The sequence below is a fragment of the Mycteria americana genome, chromosome 17 (assembly GCF_035582795.1).
Source record: "Mycteria americana isolate JAX WOST 10 ecotype Jacksonville Zoo and Gardens chromosome 17, USCA_MyAme_1.0, whole genome shotgun sequence".
Lineage (NCBI taxonomy): Eukaryota > Metazoa > Chordata > Aves > Ciconiiformes > Ciconiidae > Mycteria > Mycteria americana.
Genome location: NC_134381.1, coordinates 12,484,991 through 12,502,388, shown reverse-complemented (window position 1 = coordinate 12,502,388; position 17,398 = coordinate 12,484,991). Strand labels below are relative to the sequence as shown.

The window sequence follows — 17,398 nt, the reverse complement described above, 5'->3', positions numbered from 1 at the left end:
TGTACGATCCAAATGCTGCTTGCTCTCTAAATACTCTAGCAGATTGCTAGAGATCTTTGAGGAAGATAAAGTTGCTTCAGATGCTTTTAATACTATTTTATATTCTTACACTTACTACTCTATATGTGACCATTTCAGGTATAATATGAAAATATTAGAAACATGAAGCGGTTTTCTTGTACATGGAATTCTTTATGTAATTCCATGTTTCACTTCTGGACATAACCTTCATGAACAATAAAATGTTTGGCCTTCTCATGTGCATTTCTAAAGCAGTTGGAGCTGTCTAAAATGACCAGATTGTTTTCCTGTATTTTAAATGCTAATATAATTGTATGCTATTCTGTGACATTTCTATAAAAGGCTGAGAAATGTCTCATTCATTCTTTGCTTTGTTTTATTATTTTTGTCTTCCTAGTCCTTCAAGCAGCAAGCACTCTTTTTAAAAAACACACATAACATTTACAAATAAATGGCCCAATTTTGTTTCACCTTCCTTATTATGTGGCATTTTTGTAAGATGGTTAAACATGATTGTTCAACATACGCTTTCACAAGAGCTTACAAGATTTCTATGAGTAGTTGACACATACTGCTGTACCTCTCCTTTCTTCATTAAGTCTGTTCTTTTCTCTCCCATCCTATTCTCCATTTTGAATGCAAGATAGTAAGATAACTCTAAAAAGATGTATTGCTCTGTTTAAAGTGATAAAAATAGCAAAAATTGTTTTGGCCACCTTCATATTATTTTTAATCTAAATGTCTGTCCTGCTCTGTTGACAAGTCTATTAGTGCATCCTCACCAATTTTCATGTGAGAACATTGTATTTTTCATGTATTTACTTACTAGTACGTGCAAGTGTTAACTGTTTGAAATTCTGGCATCATTAAATACTTAATTTTTGCCAGATTTGGGATGCTGGTCTTTCATCTTCTAACGATAACCTAAGGTTATTTTTAAACTGAACTTACTGTCCACTGCATTTTAACATTATTTTCCATTATTAATACAAAAAGTATGCAGGCCACTGGTAAGGAAAAGTCAAATGTAAACATCCCTTTTCCAGTTTTCGCTGCCAAATATGAGCAGCTTCTGTACAAGATAGAATTTAAAAATGCAATAAAGCTAGAGGTCTGCTTCCTACAACTCTGCATAGCAATGGTGACCTCTTAAATATAATCAAGAGCCCATTTTGCCCTTGGTCTGCTCCACTCTTGGGTTTGAATTGCAAATGGGAAATGCAGGATTGACCTGTTGAGAGGTCACTGTGGTGTGTGTAAGGTCCTTCTTTAATATGATAGTAGAGATTGAATGGGGCTCTATTTCCATCCCTTGTTCATTTGTGGTACAGTATTTCAAAGCAACAGAAATAGTTTTCAGAGGATTCTTATGAGTGATAGCAAATAATTGTTAATAGATACAGCATGGTAGCTTTATTTCATATCTGATACAGTACTTTTTTTTTCTTTTCTTTTCTTTTTCTTTCTTTCCTTTTTTTTTTTTTTTCTTTTAATAAAGGCTGCTTTTTCCATTTCACAAATGGACCATGGTGGTCAAGTCACTCCGTTATTGGCTCTTTTGAAGCTTAACTACATAGAATTAGGAAGAAGGAGGAATATGAATGGTACCGTCCTCAACTTTCAGTAAGGAGAATGTAACTTACTGAAAGCTTCTGGATAAGACAATTTATATAAATGGTTGGGCACTTGGCGTTAATGTATTCAATGTTATTTTACTTACTAGAGCCCTGTGTGGCTCTAGTTAATGTCTGTTATCAATGGGCTGTTGTCAGTGCTTTATTTTCAGTACAGCTAGAAACAACTCATTTAGAGGTTTATAAAATAACCTGAAGAATCCTTCTAGACATTCTGGAATGTGTTTTTTGCTCTTCTAATAGACAGTATTTGTAGTCCATTACAAAAGGTCCCTAGAAAAATTACTAATGCATATTTAAACAGAAGAAAACCTTATTCAGTTTACAGGGTAAACTTTACATGTCTATAAATATATATCTTACTCATTCTCTGAAGTTCCTCCTTTAAAATAAATAGGTAGTAAAGATTTCACCTGAACAGACAGTTGTTAGGGGAAGCACTGTTTGTATATGGAGATAATTATGGAGTGTGATAGATCATTGTCATTCTCTTTTTCCAGTAATCTATAAAGTATCTTTTCTCCTCAGGCAAAAGGTGTTTTTGTTTTTAATAATATCCTTAAATTACACTTTCTTTTCGTTAAAAAGTCACTGAAACGTTGCTAGGTTTTTGCATTTCTGGAGAATTTATTCCATTAATGAGTAACTTACCACCTTCCATTTTTTTCCAATTTTTGGGAGGGATAAGTCTCATGGTTTTTGTTGTTACCCTGAATAATATATAAGACTTCAGCTACTTCAGGAATGTCTTGCTGCCTTATACCAAATCCCTTTTTTGGGGACCTGTCAGAACGGAAAAGTCAGACCTAGGACATACGTACACAGTATGACGCACTGCAGTACAAAGAACTGCTTGTGAGCACCGACCGAGCTGGTACGCTCACACAGCACGGCTTCAGGTGGAAGTACTAGCGCTGGTCTCAAAAGCAGTGTGGACATAGGAGACAGCATTCTGGCTGGTAAATCCTCTCCCTCAGTTAGGATGCACAGGTCTACCTGGCTTTTCTTCTAGTACCAGGAATGGGCACTGCTTTTTTAAGGCCTGCCTGCACTATGATCCACTGCAGTTCTTTGGTCATTTGTAGTTCTCAAGCTGAAGAACCGCTTTTATCAGTAGAGATTTTGTGAGCCCTGATACCTTTCTGAAGCTGAAGTTCAGAATTGGAGAGTCCTGTTTTCCTATTTGTGATTTTCTCTCTCTCTCTTGTACTCCCCATTGACTTTGGAATAACGAAGTCTGTTAGTGGACTGAAGGTACATCACAGACTGCTTCGATGGACTGTTGTCTACTTTCCAGTTATAGAATTGCCAAACACTTTGACATTTAATAATTTTAAAGCTACTTGGAGCCCTTATGTGGGGTGTTTAAAATCAGGTGTGTCTGTTTATTTAGCTCAAATGTGGTTTCATTGAAGGTAGAAAACGACCTTTTGTGAAGCAAATTTTGCTTTGATGACTGAAGCTGTGTTGTTGATTTGTCTCCCTTTTTGGAATTTTGAAAAAATAGAGGTGTGAAATAATTTAAGTCTCATATTTTATTAAGTAAATTAAAAAAAAAATATTTACTGAAATCTGCTGCAGTTTCTTTGGAAGTCTGTACACCAAACACAGTGGAAATACGTTACCTTTTGTATGCAATTATATCATCAGAGAAGTACAGCAAATCCATAGCAATAAAAGCTGCAAGGATTTGCAGTGATCGTTATACATCTTAGGGGGTTTTGCTTAATGGCTTGATCTGTCTGTATCTTTTATCTCCTCCCCTTCCCCTGATGTCCAAACTTTTGTGTCCGTTGTACATTTTTTTCTGGAAATTTTGCCTGGACTGGAAGATGCTTTGCTTTCCGTTGATCCCAGCTGTCTATTGCCTTGGTTGGAGCCACAGCTCCAGGTAGAACTCTGAAAGCTCTGAAGTGCTGGGGACATCCACTGTTCAGTGCAGGGCAGGTGGCTTTGAATGTGCTGGGCACCTTTATGGCATTTACATAACAGGTCTGAAGCTTGGTGCACATTTAATATGGCTATACTTGTATAGAAATAGATAAAGAAAGTTTGTATTTAATGTCGGTACCTTTCAGAACAGTATACGTTGCTGCCATATATTATGTGATTCCAAAACTGACCAGATCCTTTGGTAGCTTGTTGCTGGGTTGGAGCTGAAGTATGAGTTTGACAGAAGCTTACATTTCTTGTCATTGAGTTGTTTGGAGGCTCTTTGTTACTAATTCAGTGCACTTTGTTGAATTTTTTTAAAGACAAGGTGGCATTGTGCAGCTGGAGGGTGGGGGGAGGAAAAAGTTTTTCTCTCTAGTTTGACCTTAACAAGTTGTTAATTTCCCCACGATCCTTATGCCCATATTGGTGAACCACTGCTCTACCAGCTGGATCTAAAAAGGTCTCTCAGCTTCTCTGTGGAGCAGACAAAGCCCCTTAGAAAGTCCATCCAGCTTTTTGTTTCATTTGACCTAAACACATTAGGTCAGTCGGTGTCCAAAAGAACCATTTCTAATTGGCCATCAGCTTACATGTCTCATTATTGTACCTTAGCAAGACGGAAACTTGAGGGGGCATGTCAAAGGTCAGTGAATCAAAGCAATGTCTATGTCGGCAGCCAACCTTAGGTCAGTCTTGCAGAGCTACAGTGTGTGCAGGTTTCTCTCTATATTTACCAAGCATTATTTCCTTGACATTGTTGCAAAGAGATGTAAGGTTTGGGGCCCACTGCGTTACAGACTATTTCTCAACTGACTTTCAAACTCTTTTCTCCCTGTCTGATTCCTTATGTCTGCATGCCTTTGTCTTTTTCAAAACCCATGTTACATATACCATATGTACACTTGCCAAGTCTTCTAACCTAGGTTGATGGGTCACTTACTTCTGAAGATGAGGACTAATGTCAAAAGCAAAAGCAAAGCAAAACAAAAAAGCATCCTGCTAGGCAGCAGTTTGTTTTATACAGTCTCCTGAAGGCATATTCAGTATACACAGACTCAAAGATAAAATGCAAAGCTAACTACGCTGTGAGTTTCATCTCTCCTTGCCACTCTGACAAGTAATTGTTTTGCTACAGATAATTCTGTGAAGTATGTAAATAGAATTACTGTTTTCCTTTAGGTTTGCAAAAAGCAGAATAGCCCTGTTCTAGGTTTCTGTTGAATTTGTTCCTAGAATAGAAATTTTGAGCTATGTTTTTTTTGTCTCCCTATATATTTCCTGGCCTTTGCATGTTTAAGTCAGACATTTTATTGAATATGTCTATTTGCATGCAACATTGGTATTAGGAGGAGAAAGTGGTTGTGTACAAGCTCTGATTGACAAAGTGCAACGAAATGTTTTATTCTAATGATGTTTTCTTTTCTGTACTTTGTTTTTTTTTCCCTAACATCAAAATTGTTAGTCAGCATTATCCTCTAGTGTCTCCTTTGTACCCCTTACCCTTAATCAAGAATGTTCCTGGCCATGCTATTCACCTTTTCCTACCATACAGGACATTGCTGAGAATGGGTGTTCTGCAACACCGGAGGAATCTCTACCAAGGACAGCGCCTTCTCCATTGGTTGAAAAGAAGGACCCTAAATTAAGAGAAGACAGAAGACCAATCACAGTACATTTTGGTCAGGTATGTCTTAGTGTTAGATTTCTTTAAATTGTGTGACTCAGCAAAAATAGCCCAGAGAAAAGTCACAATAACAAAAATGCCCATTGTTTCATTATTTTTTGTAGCTGAACTATGTTGTTACAGATTTATTTCTGTTGTATCTGTTTAAACGGGATTCTAAAACCTGATTTTTCTGGGGTTTACTGATTCCTTTTGTTCATATGATAATTTTGAGGAAAATAAATTCCAACTGGGCAGGGGGGAAGCATAATTATTATAGCAATTTTATAAAGTATTTTTCTTCTTTTAGCATGCAAAGTGCTATAGCCCTCAGGACTGAGGATGTATAACTTAAAATGTCCTCTGTTATCTAGCCAGAGCATTAGTGTCAATATGGAACATCCAACTATTAAAACATTTTAACATTCTCTGAAAATTAAATGCAATGAACTAAGATGGAAAAATCAATTAATAGCTTATTAGTGTGCTCTGTATTTCAGTATTGACAACTGAGCTATACACATTAGTTACTCTTACAATGTTTCTTTTGATATGTCTCCAAAGCGTGACATTGGCTGTGTGGTTTTTTTAAGAGCTAGTTATTTAGAAAATGTTGTAGTTGCTGTGATTTTTCATGGAAAAACATACAGTATTTACTATCAGTTTGCCAGGGTTCCCCTATTAAGTGTAGCCTGACTCAAAAAATAACATTATTTGTGTTCACAGTTCTCTTTTCTTTCTCTGTATCTATTTTTTACAGTATTATGGTCAGAAAACGGGAGTGAATATCTGATTTCTTCTAAGGAAACACAGTGTAATTTTAAAACAATTATAAAATATTGGGAATTATAAAATGTGAAGCAAACCAGATTTTTAGATAAGTATCTCTGCATAGAAATTAGTCAGTGTAGCTGCATTGGCTGTTTAGGTATTAGGTAGGGCTACACAAGATAGAATCATTGCTCAGAGCAATGTTGTCTGTATCATGTTAGAATTAGATTTCTTTCTTTCAGAACTATCACCACCATGCTAAGTGTAAGTTCTTGGACTTTTTTTTTAAAACAGATTCTCTTCCAATTAAATATTTGCAGTAGTGATTTATTTTTTACTTACTTTCTGTGCCAATACAGTTGAGAGGAATTGGGGCTGCTGGAGAAATGTAGCCATCTAGCTCTAGCAGGAAAATGTTACATTTCATTTAAAACAGTCAGAAATCCAGATAATATTATAATCTACTTTCAGTTTTTTCCTTTAGATTTTTATGAAGGATGGATGGTTCAAACATTTTGGTAGATTAATGAAATATATAATTGAGTGGAAAGTGCAAATTTAAATTCATGAGGTTTTTTAATGGTCACTTTCAAATTTTTTAATGATCACTTTCTCTGTGTCAAAAGAAACACACATCAGCTTTACTGAACCACTGGCTGTGGTGAAAGGCTCGCTTGCTAAATGCTTATTACTGTCATTACATTACAAATGTCAGTTTCCAAAAAACGATCTAACTTAGCAGTTGTAGGGCTATCTCACTTACAGCCTTTGTCCTTTCACGGGTCTTTTTTTCCTGATAGCCCAATGCCAAAATGAAAATTAAATCATACTTCCATTCAAAAGAAAAAGATGTTCAGGTTTATGAAATATAAATTAAGGCTTTGGGGAGGAAAAAAGCAGCAACATTTACTGTTTAAATGGGAGATGGCGTCTAACTAGTGATTAAAGGCAGAGATTTTAGTGTCACTTTTAACTCTTGTCTAGAATACAGTAGGTGGGAACAATTAAAAAGCCACAAGAACTCTGAAATAAGGGCTGTTTGTGCATTCACAGTTCTTATAAACTGAAGAGGATGAAAGAGGCTTTTTTCTCATTGTCACTTGCTTTCTATGTCTGCTAGTATTATGCTAGTGTATATGGCAAAGGCAGACTTTTTTAAAATGCATGCATGCGGATTAGGGTCAAGCCCCGTGTATCAGTAATGCAGTAAGCCTCGTCCATACCACTGCAGTGAGAGAGCCTACCAACAGCAGCGAGATGCTTTAATTGAGACATGCTGTCAAAGTGACAAACACATTTGCATACAGTCTATTTATTTTCGTTGGAAAGGTCTGCAGTGTGCTGTTGGTTGAACATTCTTAATCAGCTCGCTGTAAGTGAGCCGGCAGCTAGCTGTCCTATGCTAGGTGCTTCTCTTCATTACATGACAGATTAGCTAAAGGGGGATGGGCTAGCAAGCCAGCAGCAACCTTTAATTTTAACTCATTATCTCTCACCCTATAGTGAGGTAGTTTCTAGTTTTTCCAAATACAGTTGTGTATCTGCAGTTGTTAGGCTACAAAAAATATCAGTAAAATATCTTGAAATGTCTTTGAATGTATAGCACCTCAGCTGATTGTGCTCAAAAATTTAGCAGCAATTATCTAACTGTATGAGATTCCGTAGTGTTGTAGCTCATCTTGACGACTGGTTATCAGGCATTGTCTGAGAGGGTTGTTTATTATGGAATTGTTTTAACAGTGGTTTCTGTAATACTAAGACATTGTGGGAAAGCTCTCCTTGATTGTGAAAGAAAAGAAGGATTTTAGCCAGATAGCCTAGGGCAATGCAATAAAGATTTAAACAAAGTGTTCTTAATAAGACTACAGGAGGAGACCCAAGTGGAAGGGCATGACCACAGCTTTTTCTCCGGTTTGACTTTGCATGCTTTTTGGTTTACTCAGGGTGTACCTTTAATATTGACCCTCAGATCAACCAAGGACTATCATCATGGACTCTGAGGCAATACAACTGTACTCAACAAGTAGCAATAGCAATACAGGCAACTAAGGTTTAATGAGTGGAGAGAAGAGGGAACAATTTTCAAGCCAAGAAAAAGATTCAAATGAATAGTATCTAGTACTGAGTAGTACTCTGTCTTGGGGAAAAGTAAGATTAATTATAGTAGAAGATACAATGCTACAGTGAACATCCTTTGTGAATGTCGTCTTATTGCTTGCTTTCTTCCTGCTTTTTGTCTTAAAACCTGACCAAAACTTATTTAAAACATCAGAACACATGCTGCCATAGCTGTCCTTGGGATCCTTCCCAGTGGTGCCAGGCAGGGCAAGTGCTGTGAGCCCACTAACCATTGAACAGGGCAGAGTGGGACAGCTAATACAGGTGATGTGTGACTTGCGTGTTTGTAGCTTTTGCTTCCATGCATACACTCCCACTTTTTAGGTAGAATGTACGTGTTTATCTGTCATTTTTAGCTATTTAGAGAATAAACACTACACTGTGTCCTGTGACTATTTTGAACACATTCCTTGTCCAAGCAAGCAGCTATCAGGGGCTACTTTGTCAGGACTTTGAAATGTTGAGGTCTATTGTGATGCTGGACATGTTTGGTTTGGGTTGGGTTTTTTGGGGGGTGGGGTGGAGGGTGTTGTTTGGTTGTTGCTTTGTTTTTATTGTTCTTTTTCTTTTAAATAATGTTCATTTTCACCTGATGGCTGCAGAAATTTTAGTTCTTTTGGTTGTTCATAAGTCTTATCATTTTATGTCCAAAATAAGGAAGAATGACTGTCTGAATACAGACCTTTTCATAGTATTTTTCAGATTCTGAGTTTGCGTTAGTGGTGTTTGAGTTGTGTGTTCCTGCTAGAAATTTCAGCTTCCGTCACTGAACGGTTGTTGGTGGCGAGCTACAGTGATAAGGATGCTGCACAGAGCATAATGTTAAGCAGCCTTAGATCTCTTCTGCTTTGTGATTTTCATTAACTGATTGATCTGTATTGCAGTTCAATTTTGTCTGATTTCAGAAGTATGTTGTTTGAGGAGTTCTTAATGTCTCTATACCCTAAACAAGCATGACAAAGTATAAGTTGCCTTTATGCCACAAAAAAAACCCCAAACCCACACACACAAAAAAACCCAAACCAAACCGAAACAAAACAAAAACAAAAAACCCCCAACGAATAATGTGTTTTCCTTTTCTTTTTGCAAGACTGAACTATCCTGATAAGGTATTTTGAGGGGTTTGATTTTTTTAAGTTTTTGGAGACAGAAGTCTCAAATATCTCATTTGGGTATTTGGGTGATATTTATACATGTTATGTATGTTATAGCCAAAAAGCAAAGAGTCTGGGAAATGCAGGCATCTCCTTAATGATGGTAATTATATAGCTGTTTCAAGTAACACAAGCAGCTCTCCCAAAATATCTTGCTGAGTTTTTAATGAGCAGGCGGCTTTCTCAGTTCTCTTATATGTATTTTTTTTGCATTATCTAAAGCAAAAGAAACAAAACAAACCAAAACTCCTTTATAATGTATAAATTGATGATTTTGCTAAGGAGAAAGGTAGCTTAATATCCGAATCTGATATTTTAGAAGCCTTTTCCCTCCAGAAGACAGGGTTTAAGTATTAAGCTACTAGTACACCAGCCGTGGCTATGATAAACGCCTACAGCGTCTGTGTACCACAGCCAGGAAAAGAAATGCTGTATGCTTTTTAGGTTTTTGAGACTTTGCTTAGATGAATGGACACATTGACAGGTCCCTTTAACTTCTGCAATTGTGTGTCCTGGTGTGTGTTCATAGAGCACTATTAGAACCTGTACCATTCTACAGTCTGAGGTTGTGGGTATCACATGGTCAAACGGAGCATTTAACGTTTGGCAGAGTTGCAGCCCTCTTCTTGGGGAGTAAAGGGAACACTTTATTTTCCAAAAATATACTTGTTTTTAACAGGTCTTTCTCCTAATGAAGCTTCTGCTTCTATCCACACTGCTTCCCACCCCTCTACCCCTAATCAAGCCTTCATGCTCTTCCTCTGAAATGTTGCACTGACTGCTTCTACAAGAGCCTCCTTGTTCATACAGGATCGCTACCTGCCCAGTCTTCCCATCTGTCTTTGAGAGGTGGCGTAAGCACAAGAGAGGCTGAGCCTAGATTCTTTAAAACCAAATCTATACTTAGGAAGGTCCTTTCTGTGGAGCTTTTACACAGTCAGTAGCACAACTGATCTAGTACAATTAAAACAACAAATGATAAGCTGCCAGAAACATCATTTGTTGGGAAATGTGGTATCATTTCATTAGAAGCAAGTTATACTGGCAGTTCTGTTCAGCTCTCTAATTGTTTCTATTATAATTAGAATGTCTTTTGTCAGCTTAGGTGTGTTTATGTTTCTGCAGCTTGTTTTTATTTACCAGCAAATAGAATATTTTATTCCATTTATGTACCAAAAGGTAAAGCTTAATAAAATACAAAAGACTCTTCCAAGTATGTCTTTACTTAAGAGATTCAGTCATATTCCATTCTTGATGCACACTAGAGACAATTAGTATTCTGGGGGCTAATGTAAATAACTATGAAACAAATGGAAAATATATTCATGTACTAAAGCAGCTTATCTGACTGTGAAAAGACTTGTCCAAGTTCTCTTCCCAGCTGATTCTTACTGCTGTTAAACTGTCGTGGGCCATAAAATGGAAATTGCCAGCTTATTTGCTGTTTTGATCATTTGCTGTAAGCAAACATGTTCATTTTTCCCATTCATGATCTGCACTTAGACATGCAGAAGAAACTCTGCTTTGTAGGGGAGGTTTCTTCTTCAGGAAGATTAAACAGCATTAAGAGGTCAGGGGGAAGATGGGGAGAAAACCAGCCAGCTACATTCCAGAAATGCAAAACTGGATCGCTGAGGCCAGAGGCAAGCAGAGGGAGGGATTATCTCCAGGGTAAAAGAGATGAAGTAGGGAAGAGAGGAAGGCTCCTTTGCCAGACCCTGTGACTCCCTTCACACCCAGGTGCATTGGAACAATAGCAGATTCCCCTGGATCACAGCAGGCATTGTGTGGCACTGAGGTAGAAACCAAAGGGGAAAGGGGAAAACAAGTTCATTTTCTAATATTCATGCAACTGTATGCTATGGTTGCAAAGCCAGCCTCCTGTTCTTGCCACTCTGAACTGTTCTGTCAGTAGAGATACCTTCATTAAGAAAATGAGCTTCCATTCCACTCTTCCCCACTGATGAGCAATACGGTCTCCCTGTTCCTTTGTGCTGAGCCACATGGAGTTTCCTCCCTCTCTCCATTTGATTCTTTGTGGTTGTAGCAAAAGTATAAGCCTAGTTCTTTAAAATTATTTTGTCCTCAGAAAGCATATTTTCTACCCTCATTTCTTCTCACTGCTTTCTTTGACTGTTCCTTTCAGAAAGGAATTCACTGTTGCTCAGTAAAAGTCACCTTGCAAGAAAGGCAAATATATTGGCCCAGAAGCACTTGTCCATCTAATGTCTGCTTGAGACTACCCGAATGTCCCATCAGGTTGTTAGGGGACAGTGTTCTTAGTCAGGGGAATAAAAACAATGTCAATGGACAAGAAATAATTCATTTGATTGAAATTCTGCTTTGTGGTGTGCAAGATTTGCAGAAATGGCAATCCATGGATAGGAGTTATCTAACTAAAAGGCTTGCACTCTTGTCATGCATGTAAATATTTGACAAGTGAGACCTGGTGCTCTCTTTAGGAAGATGTTCACCACCTGCAGAGCATACCCAAAGGTTACTGCCTCTCATGCACTCACTTGCCAGTATTTTCTAATGAGCAACCAGACAGCTATGTCTTCTTCAGCTACTACAGCAATGTAGTACGTACGTAGCTCATGCTATGTAGGAATTCATGCTTTGCAGTAAGATTATGTGACTCCACTCCTGCATCCAGCAGATGGGTTCATCCACAAAAAATCACATTCCGGACTATGGCTTTTAGTGTTTTCCAACTGTCTTGGCATTTCAAGCACTTCTTAAACAGGGATGTTCAGAATAAATTTACTGCCCTGGGTACATGCAAGTCAGATGCCATAACACTTGGACGTATGGAGAAAATACTGTGGTTGGGCTGACCTCCTAGGGCTCTGTGACAAGCAATAACAGCTGTAACATGTCTGCAGAATTTCCTTGTTAGTCCTGTTATGTTGAGGAACCCATAGATATCTTGTAGAGAGTATCTTGGTCCGTCACTGCTGGCATGTGGAAGAAGAATTATGCTTTATAAATAATATATACATATAAAATAAATACATCACTACATGCAAGGCTAACCAAATCACCTAGATTGACAACTTGAGAAAAGCTTAGAGGGTCTTATGGATGACTTGCTTAGTCTATCAATGTAGATCAGCATGCAGAAGCTTCTTATGTATTACGTATGAAGTTGATATATGCAGTTAGGCCAGAACTGTCTGAATTGACCTCTGGGCCCCTGGATTAAACTAGAAGATTAAAGGGAGAGAGTATGTGAAACATGATTCTTCTAACTGCCAACCCCACTGTGATTGCTTGTTTGGCCAGGCATTTTTTGGGTTTGCCCTTCAGAGCTGGACTGATTAATGCCAAGTAAAACGGTTGTGGAGTGCCATGCTACAGATAGAGGAGCCATGTACTTTTGTGTGTTTGTGTGGAGGAGTGTCCCCCTAATTATGCAGGCTTCCTCGGTGAATGATGAAGCCGAGTGAACAGATAGTCATTGCTGTTTATAGAACTCCTGAAATGAGAGACCATCTCCTTACCCCCCCCGTACAAGTATTCTGCTTGCTAGAGAGCAATAGCTGTTAAAAGATAATAAGGGATATGTCCATTTTCCAATGTTTTAAATCATGTGGGTTGCATGATCTCCTTGATTTGAATTCCAGTATCAGGCCCACAGAAAGCCCAATGTAAAGCTGACAAAATGACCAGTTAAAAAAGAAAACACACACAAAATAGTGTGGCTTTTTTCTTTACATTTAATATTGCATTGCTGGATTTTCCAGTATTTTAAATGAAAAATATATGTAGTTAGTTCCATGTTGACAATGTCCTTGAGGATTTGACAGTGAGATTTTCCAGCAGTTGCTCTTCGTTAGAATCCTGGTGGTGTTTAATAAGGCAGCCGAACTGCTGGCACCTTCGGTTCTTGTTTGTTCTCCGAGGGCTCGGGGCTGCTGCAGTAAGCACATCGACCAGGGCTGATCATTACAAGGGCGTACGCCACCATGAATAAAAATGTCACACGTTTTCCCATCTCACAGCGGTACAAAATGTCAGTCCTGTCAAACAGACATTGCAGGTAGCAGTGAGCAGTCAGTACAAATTGGGAAGCCGAATATTCCCCCAGCTTTCTGATATTCTTCATTTGAAGCAGAAGAAAAACAGTTGTTAACCTATTAGCTGTGATTTTAAACTCTGCTGAGATAGTAGATGGATAGACTTTAACACATGGGGATAAATACATTCCTGGGGTCTGGGATTTTTTGCAATATGTTTCTCCATCCATGTATGTTGAGAAACAGATAGAAAACAGGCCACTGCAAAATATACCTCATTTTGGTAGAAGCCCTTTGGAAATTTGAACATCATCTCAATGAGATTCTCTCTCACACCCTTCCCTATTTTATCTCTGTGAATAGTTCTGAAAAAAACCTCCTTGCTGTTTTGCTAGTAATCCAGAAAGGGCATGGTTCAATGAGTTAAGGGAGTTTTCTTTCATGGTCCTTTCATCATGCAGTAACATAACAGACAGTAGTGATTTTACTCTCTTTCTGTATGAATGAAAGTTATGCTGCATTCAGGCTAAGGTGTATCATGCAATGTAAAGTACATGGGATATCTTGTTTTCTGGGTGTTAGACGTGCCTTAGTATCATGAACATACCTGTGTGTTCACTGAGTTATCCATCTAGGATTGAGGCATGTTTATTGTCAATACAGGATTCTGCTGTTACTGCAGGGTCCAGAAGAAATCTGGTGCAAGAGATTTAGGTGCAAAGGAGGTGACAAAATATCAAAGAAATAACAGAAAATGGTACTAAGTCACCAGTGGTTGCCCTAAGGGACAAGGAGAGCAGGTAAAATGGGCTGCAGTGGTCTATATAACAGTGAGTAGCTCAAAGAAATTTACTTAGAAGTCCATTCTCTAAGTAGAAATTTCTTTGCTTTTTCTCTGATACCTTCTCAGAACAAAAAAATGGTGTATGCATTTAAGCTAGTGAATCGTTGCAAATTACCCCCATACCCAAACGGCATTGATTGCTGAAGCAAATTGCAAAAGGAAGGCTCAGCAAGGAACACTCATGTCAAAGCACTACTGAAACAGAACAGAGCAGTTAGAAACGGGATTAAAAGAATGCTACCCTGCTCCTGGCTTATGTATTTAGCTGTCTGCAGTATGATTGTTAGAGTCATCTAAGGCCTCATTACATATAAACAAAATAGGAAACAAAATGTGTGAGGCTTTTTTGAACTGGAACGAGACTAGATTGAATTAAATATTTTGTGTTCTATAGGCATCTGTTTCCTGTGGGAAGAGATACCTACTACATGTAGCTTAACTTACAGTGGTTTTCAAACTGTGGTCTGCAGGCACCTGGGATCTGTGCCAGGTAAATAAGAGGCTGTTGACAGTCGTCTCCTTTGGAAAATGTCAGGAGTCTTCAAACTGCAAAGTGTTTAATAATATCAGTTTAATAGTTAGGGATTTTTTACAGTGTTTCAGAAGAACTGAATGCACATATAGATGGGAGGAGGTCAGGGTTTATTTTCAACTGCACAGCAGATAAAAAGTGAAATAGAAGAACTAAGTGGTCACAATCAAACTGTATTGATATCATCTTTTGTGGGTTTTGTGCTGCTTGTTTGCGTAGTATATAAACTTTCTGGTCACTGGAGCTAGGAAATAATCAGAAGTTTTGACAGGTCTTTAAACCACAGATACCATTACAAGTTAACCACTATTACATAATATTCCTCCCATCAACATCATATAAGAACACACGCTACTTTGGGGCATGGCCTGAATATGTCTGTCTGCTCAACACTTACTGCACGCATAGAAAAATATATCAATCTAATTCTCAAAATTCTTCCTTTTTTCTGTAATTGCAGCCGAAAGAAATAAAATACCATTCAATTCTATAGTCAAGGGGTTTATTATTTAAGCCATGTGTTTTTAGACTAACATCGGTTATAAACAATAATAATCCACAATAGTGTAACCTGTGGTTTGAGGATTTTCTGTCCCTGGCACTCTTCCATAACAGGCAGATTAAAAGATGTGGCTAAGAGGCCTATTTGCTTCATCCTGGTGGAACCTTTTAACTTGACAAGATATACATGATCCTGATATCTTGCTCCTGCTTTCATTCTTGGTTTTAGGAGAGATCTACATCTGGTCAGTACCATGTAAGTCCTAGATTTAAAGCAAACTGTGGTATGTTGTACATTGTAATATTTACTATTTTTTAAAATTAGCTATTCTGGGATTGTTTGCATAGTATGAGATTAATAGATGGACATTGTCAACACTGCCAAATGAGGACAAGTTATCAGTGCTCTGTGTCTAGGTGCACCATAAAAAGATATTTTTTACCCTTGATTAGGAAGGCCAGAGTTTGTCTCAGCCAGGAGAGAGAGGAAGCAAAGGTAGAGTTTCAGAAAACCCTTTTCTTCCCCGTTAGTAAAGAGTAAGTTCCCTCTCAGTGGCTTTGGGATGGACCTATGCATCTTTGGCAGTATCATACCACACCATATATGACTCAGACACCTGAAATAAAGATCCTTATTCAGTATTAGGGAAAACAGGAGAGTATGGGCACTTACCTTTCATTTCCTTCTCTTACTGTCTACTTCTCCATTATGTAACGGAAGATTCCTGGCTGGAAAGGTAAGGAGATAGTCCTTGTTTTTCTCATTAAACTGATCAGAGTGTTTAATTGTGGCAAGCTCTGCCCCTTTCATAAATTCTTGGCACAGCTATAGGCATTGCTACATTTTTGCCAGATTCATTCTACTTTCCCGATCTACAAATATGGCTTGAAGAATGAGGCATCCCTTAAAACATGGAGATTATTTTTATCACAGGACCCAGCAGATTTCTGTTGAAGTATTTCAGAGTGTAAATTAAAAATACATGCTGTAAAGCATACACTGTTCTTGTCATCCCAGTTTGTGAGCTGTACATATGGGAGTATGTAAAAAGTAGTGTGCGTGCTGTGCAGGGATCTGGATGGATAATAAAACAGCTGCCTCATAGATTCCATCTGCTTTCTGTACTGAATCTTTTTAGGTACCATACATTTTTCAGTGTTGTTATTTTCTCCCTCCCCCCCTTTTTTTTTATTGAGTGTTCAGCTGAGGTCCAGCATATTCTTCCAAAGTCAGCACTTCAGATCTTTTGCAGCATGATGTGTTTGAGCATGGATACATTCAGGACAGTGCATCTCTCTCCCGTGTCTGATTATCTTTAAAACATAGTAGCAGTTTTTAAACCAGTCCTGAATTTCTGAAGGTAATAAGATATTCATGCAGAAAAGCTTTGCTTTGGAAATTATTAGGGACACCCCTCACTACTAATTGAGAAAGAGAAACACTTCTTTCTATATGTACTGGCAAACCAGTTTTCATCTAGTTGTTTCCTTTATGCATTTTTTCTAGTTGCACTTGTTGCTGCACATGAAATAGCACCTCTAATTTACTCATAAAGGCTCTGTTGTGAATACCACTTTAAAAAAAAAATCTCAAGACATCCACAATTAGTTTGAGATAATATTCTGTTCACGAGCTGTTACCTCGCAGACCAAAAATGATCTTTTTGTAATGTTTGCTCTAGTATAAAAAAACCTAAATAGTTGTATTGTGAAAGTTCCTTGGATATATAATAGCTACTTTGAGATGTAGGATCTATAAATTTTAAATATTTTTTTTACAGTGTAAAAAGAAATGTAAGATTTTTTCTTCCCCCAGCATCTCATAGCTTAAAATCACTTGTCTGATAATTAGTAAAACAGTGCCAGATCTGCAGTCATAAAATTGGCTTTCTGCAAATTTTCTGTCTTGTTGCTTCAGAAGTATTTAGAACAAGACAATTAAGAAAATATCTAGAGTAAATAGGTATGCTGGTAAACAGCTATTGGTAAGAAAGTGCTAATTTAGACATTTCTCTCCTCCATAGAAAAAAAACATAATATATACATTTAGGAACATACCTAGAATAGCAATTTAGCAGCTTTTAGCAATGTAGCCATGTGCTGTTTTGTTACAGCACAGGTAATTAAGTTGATATTCCAACACAGCTTCCCCTACTGACCTTTTTAGAAACAACGTGTTTTGCTGCATTAACAAATTAACTTCAAA

The 17,398-nt window shown here is 37.7% G+C and overlaps 1 protein-coding gene across 5 annotated transcripts in view; it reads left to right on the top strand.

Moving 5' to 3' along the window:
* The window catches only part of DENND1A (DENN domain containing 1A), a 218,184-nt gene that overhangs the window by 173,116 nt on the left and 27,670 nt on the right, over positions 1 to 17,398 (top strand). For all 5 annotated transcript variants that reach the window (XR_012778177.1, XM_075519367.1, XM_075519366.1 and 2 more), the window contains exon 19: positions 5,143 to 5,274. Coding sequence is in view for 4 of the 5 variants with exons in the window: in XM_075519367.1 (XP_075375482.1) it covers positions 5,143 to 5,274 (132 nt within the window). In the remaining variant the exon portion in view is untranslated. The remainder of the gene's footprint in view (positions 1 to 5,142; positions 5,275 to 17,398) is intronic.